Here is a 6050-nt window from a genome sequence, read left to right as displayed (position 1 = left end):
CAAAAAAGAAAGTGTTATTTTCAATCCCTATGACTTCAGTGGTATTTCACTATGATCTCTAATATTCTATAATTATCTTTCAAACCAACATACCAATGAAAATGGAAAGAATAGTAAAGATGAGTTTTCATAGAGGAACCAAAGTCTATGAAAGTGGAGCCCTGTACCTTTTGCTTAAATAGAATCATATTTTCTCTTTTTTTACTTTGATATAGGTTTTCAGCTATCAATCAGGATAATGGATGTGGCCAATAAATCCATTTCTGAATTTGTCTTGCTGGGACTCTTTAAGTCCCGGGAACTTCAGCTGTTTTTCTTCATGGTGTTTTCACTGTGTTATGTAGCAACAATGGTTGGTAACAGCCTCATAGTCATCACGGTTATAGCTGACTCTCACCTACATTCTCCTATGTATTTCCTGCTTACCAACCTTTCCATCATTGATATGTCACTTGCTTCTTTTGCCACTCCTAAGATGATTACAGACTACCTCACTGGACACAAAACCATTTCCTTTGATGGCTGCATCACCCAGATATTTTTTCTACACCTTTTTACTGGTACTGAAATAATTTTACTTATGGCCATGTCCCTTGATAGGTATATTGCAATATGCAAGCCTCTCCGCTATGCTTCAGTCATAAATCCCTGGGTGTGTACTGCACTTGTGGTGGCTTCCTGGGTTGTGGGAGTCATGCATTCAATGAGCCAGGTCATATTTGCTCTCACATTACCGTTCTGTGGTCCCAATGAAGTAGACAGCTTTTTCTGTGACCTTCCTGTAGTGTTCCAGCTGGCTTGTGTGGATACTTATGTTCTGGGCCTCTTCATGATCTCAACTAGTGGCATAATTGCCTTATCCTGCTTTATTCTTTTATTCAATTCTTATGTTATTATCCTGGTTACTATCAAGCATCATTCTTCAAAAGGATCTTCTAAGGCCCTTTCTACCTGCACAGCTCATTTTATTGTTGTCTTCATGTTCTTTGGGCCATGCATCTTCATTTATATGTGGCCACTAAACAGTTTCCTTGTAGATAAGATCCTGTCTGTGTTTTATACCATCTTTACTCCCATTCTGAACCCAATAATCTATACCTTAAGGAATCAAGAAGTGAAGACAGCTATGAGGAAACTGAAAAATAGGCTTCTAAATCCCAAGAAGACGACTCCTTTGCATTATTTTTAGTCTTAAATTCTACTAGTTTTAACTTCCTGGGCATTGTATGTCACAGTTTTGTGTACACAGCATTGTGACTAGGCTTTTATTTCTGGAGTTCTCATCAAATTATAATTGGATTAAATTGCAATCAAATTGTAAATATTGTTTGAAATACATGTTAGATTTCAGAAAAGCAAATTGACAGAAACAATTTCTTCCAGAAGTGCCAAGAGTCCTTGTTCCAGGTAGGAGATTCAATACTCATTATCTATTCACTGGAAAAGATGAACAAAAAGTATGAAGAGGAAGTACAGATTAAAGGGGAACTAGAAGATAATAACATTTATATACAACTTGTCACTGAGAGACACGTTGGTGGCTCAGTCATTTAAGGAGTTAAGCATCCAACTCTTGTTGATTTCTGTTCAGGTCATGATCTCAGGGTAATGAGATAGAGCACCATATTGGGCTCCATGCTTAGCACTGTAACTGTTGCCCTGAACAAATCCTTAGTCTCATATTTATTAGAAAGTGAGTAACAATCAACAAAGAAGCTGGAGTAGATTAACATTGACCATGAGTCTTGTAGATACATAAGAAGAAAGGCAAAACATGTCTGGTCACATAGTACATGACCCATAGTGAGCAAGGCCAAACAAAAGAATTGTCTGACTAACTGCTAATGCTCCTGTGAAGGGGAGATAACAGAAAATTGAAGCAGGTGGCGTTCTACCCTGAGCCAGCCCAGCATCCCCAGCTGCTCAGCTTTAAGTATGTATATCATCCTCTCCCCCAGAAGCCTGTTGCTAGTACATGTTTTTCTAAAGGCTATATCTAAGCATGTTTGGTAACTAGTATAATTTCTTATAAATTATATTTTAAGCAGTATGTTGTTCTGAGGGACAGTTACACAGCATGGAGTGTGCTTAGGATTCTCTCTCTCCCTCTCCTCACCACCCCCTCACCCTGGTGGGGTCTCTCTCTCTCAAAACAAAACAAAACAAACAACAAATTACTGAGTTACTTAGAGAATTGTCCCTAAAGTATGGCAAACTAGTAAAATTTGTATAAGCCTTAGAAACGCTATACTGCTATAGGAGTATCTTCTGACAGACAACAATTTCCTACGTGTATCCCTGAATCATTCTTACTTAACATTTTAAACATTTGTAATCTTTTCTATTGAAGAAAATCCTAGATATATTTAATTATGAATCTTGATGATGTCCAAAGCAAATGTTATAAGTAGAAGAGTCTCCACCACTCACTTCTAGCTAGTAAGCAAAAAAAATACAGCCATGACAACTTCTTATAATGCATTACGATTACAGAGGCTGAGGAATTCTGCAAATTAGAAAATATAATGAAATAAGTTTCAAAGCACTACATTTTGTTTCGTGCAGGTACTATGTGAGCTTAATGGCTGGGAAGTTAAGACTGGAATTAAGATAATTTATGGAGAGCCTGTGGTTTCACTTTAAAGTATTACATTGATTTACAGTTTGGTTAAATTACTTTTTCCTTTTAGTATTTGGTTGCAAAAATAGTAAATCTGTGCTTAGTAATACAGTATCAATGTAATAAGTATATTCCTTTATACAAGTAGGTTTTTTAGTTTTAAAAAGATTAAAAATTAGCTTTAAGGTACACGAGCTATCACTACCACCTGCTGGTAGTTACTGGAATTGCAAGCATTGAAATTTATGAGAAATAATTTTCCTATGTCTTGCTTTGTGAGGGCAAACGTGAAAGAACTAATTGTTATTGAAATTAACTAAATTATACTTATATATAGTGTTCAGTATATTGTCCAACTTTTATGAACAAGAAAATATCTGTTATAACCACAGTATTTGATAAATATCAAGTTGTTTTTCTTTGGCATTATTGAGAAAATAGAAAAAAACAAGAATTATATATGCACTAATTACCAATGATGAGATAGAAATTAAGAAAAGGAAATTCCTAACTGTTCATTTTAAGCCAAATGATAGGAGAAATGTGTTTTTCTTCATCAGTATGTTTTTTTATTAATATATTAAATAAGAAAACACATTTACAGTTAATAAAGTGTGATATTATTGTGTTAAAACATAGGAATTATTGAAATTGTTGGGTAAAAATGCCTACAGTACCAACACTAGACTGGCATGTGTTTATATTCACAAGATAATAGCATAATTCTACTTGAAATAGGGATACAAATGGACCAATTCAGGATGTGTGTGTGTGTATGTGTGTGTGTGTGTGTGTGTGTGTGTGTGTGTGTGTGTGGTGTGTGTGAGAGAGAGAGAGAGAGTGAGCTTTCAGCTACATGTGCAAATAATTTTAGGATCAAGAAATTCATTTATGTAGGAATTTTCTAGCCAGTGTTTTATAAATTCCATAAATAATTCTTTCAAATAATACATTCATTTGAACAGTGAATTTTTTTTAATGGAATGCTTTTTGCAAGATAAAACTGTCCAGCCTTTTCAAAGGAATGTCATTAATCTTCAGTACGTGTGTGGAGAATGATAAAACTCAAGGACATTTGCCAAAACCCTCAAAGGTGCAACTGATCAGCAGGCAACTCTGCAAGGGAAGTCAATAATGAGACTGAATAGTTGGAATTACAGTAAGACTCTGCAGCTGAGAATGAAAAGGATCACAGCCTCTGAAGGACTTCCGTATGCAAAGGGCACTACCTACTACCTTTCCTGGTGGCTCAGCATGAACAGTAAATGTACAATCAATCTCTATGTAATACATAAGACTTAAATCTTAATTAGGAGCTCTAGGTAGATTATTTATCACCATGTGTCCTCATCCTTCTGCTGATACTCTTTTATATGAGCGTAAGTAAGCACAGTGACAGGGAGCAGACTGGCCACGCAGTAGTAAAGATGATATCATTTGCAACTAAAGAAATAAAGTTTTCAAAGCATTCTAGATGAACAGAAACCAGCTAATATAAACATACCAGGTCGAGAATGGCTTTAACTGCTCTAAATTTCCAGTAACACAATTGAGAGTATTGCAAACTGGATAATTTATAAGACTTTGATGACAAACAACTCCCTCCTCCTTTAGGTGTTTGGGAAGCTTCATAATGACAAGCCTATGAGCTTTCAAAATTGAAACAACAGCAAGAAAAAAGTTTTGTAAAATTAAGCACAATAATCAAATGCAGGTGAAAAATATTAAAAATCAGGTCTAGATAAAATGATAAAATGTAAATAGTAATATGTGAAGGAACTGGATATTTGTAATGGTAGTAAAAACTCTACATGATGTATACTTCCAAAAACATTTGAGGAAAATTTGATAATACAATAGAGTGTAATGGGGGTAGGTTTATATCAAAGCCTGTTCTTTGCATGTGTTTCCTCCAAGGTCCTGGAATAGCCTTTAACAACAATTTACCCACAATTTTGATTCTTTATTTTATTAAAGAAGTCCCTTCAGACTAGACAGAGTTTAGGTTCTACGGAACCTGGATCCACCCTGAGTACAGAGGGTAAAATTCTTAGACTCAGGTATGTTCTATCTGCTCTAAATGCCAATTCTACTATTTGTTAGTGGTGTAAACTTGAACAAGATACTTAATATCTCTTAGCCTCAGCTTCAACATCTGTAAAAGGAGATAATAATAGTACTAACACTGCAGAGTTATTGGAGGAATAAAGGAAGCCATTCATTTGAATGACTTACATAATATATGTTCATATACCTGTTCAAGGAATGTTATTGTACTATTGTTCTGATCTACTTTGGATATCTTTGTTTAAGGGCTTTTATACTCTCCTGAGCTAAGAACTGACATGTTTAATTTGAAAGGTAAATTTTCATTTTATAAATTTTCAGTATTTGTACCTATGCATAAAATTAATGTATATCAGGATTAATTTGGAAAATTAAAAGTAACTTCTATTTTAAATTTTTCACCTTATCATTTAAAAAATCTATAAGAGAGTTTTTAACTTCCATTAGAAAACTATATTGAGTGCAATGGCAGGGTCATAGGGAAGCTCTATTTTTAAGTACTTGAGGAATCTCCACACTGTTCTCCAAAGAGGCTGCACCAACTTGCATTCCCACCAACAGTGGAAGAGGGTTCCCCTTTCTCCACATCCTCTTCAACACATGTTGTTTCCTGTCTTGCTAATTTGGGCCATTCTAACTGGTGTAAGGTGATATCTCAATGTAGTTTTAATTTGAATCTCCCTGATGGCTAGTGAAGATGAACATTTTTTCATGTGTCTGATAGCCATTTGTATGTCTTCATTGGAGAAGTGTCTGTTCATAACTTCTGCCCATTTTTTGATATGATTGTCTGTTTTGTGTGTGTTGAGTTTGAGAAGTTCATTATAGATCCTGGATATCAACCTTTTGTCTGTAATGTCATTGGCAAATATCTTCTCCCATTCCGTGGGTTGCCTCTTTGTTTTCTTGACTGTTTCCTTGGCTGTTCAGAAGATTTTGATTTTGATGAAGTCCCAAAAGTTCATCTTTGCTTTTGTTTCTTTGCCTTTGGAGACATATCTTGAAAGAAGTTGCTGCGGCCTATATCGAAGAGATTACTGCCTATGTTCTCCTCTAGGATTCTGATGGATTCCTGTCTCACATTGAGGTCTTTTATCCATTTTGAGTTTATCTTTGTGTACGGTGTAAGAGAATGGTCGAGTTTCATTCTTCTACATATAGCTGTCCAGTTTTCTCAGCACCATTTATTGAAGAGACTGTCTTTTTTCCACCGTATATTTTTTCCTGTTTTGTCGAAGATTAATTGACCATAGAGTTGAGGGTCCATATCTGGGTCCTCTACTCTGTTCCACTGGTCTATGTGTCTGTTTTTATGTCAGCACCATGCTGTCTTGGTGATCACAGCTTTGTAGTAAAGCTTGAA

General features: G+C 35.4%; 1 protein-coding gene across 1 annotated transcript; it reads left to right on the top strand.

Annotated features, from left to right (window-relative positions):
- Positions 1 to 238: 238 nt before the first annotated feature.
- LOC309867723 (olfactory receptor 4K2) lies at positions 239 to 1189 on the top strand (the record flags this gene model as incomplete). Its single annotated transcript, XM_082736790.1, has 1 exon — positions 239 to 1189. One exon carries the CDS (start codon positions 239 to 241, stop codon positions 1187 to 1189), a length of 951 nt encoding a protein of 316 aa, XP_082592916.1.
- Positions 1190 to 6050: the final 4861 nt, after the last annotated feature.

The sequence above is a fragment of the Mustela nivalis genome (genome assembly GCF_964662115.1).
Source record: "Mustela nivalis genome assembly, chromosome: 6".
Taxonomy (NCBI): Eukaryota; Metazoa; Chordata; class Mammalia; order Carnivora; family Mustelidae; genus Mustela; species Mustela nivalis.
Note: the sequence above shows the minus strand (reverse complement) of the source record. Positions and strands in the feature narration are given on the sequence as shown.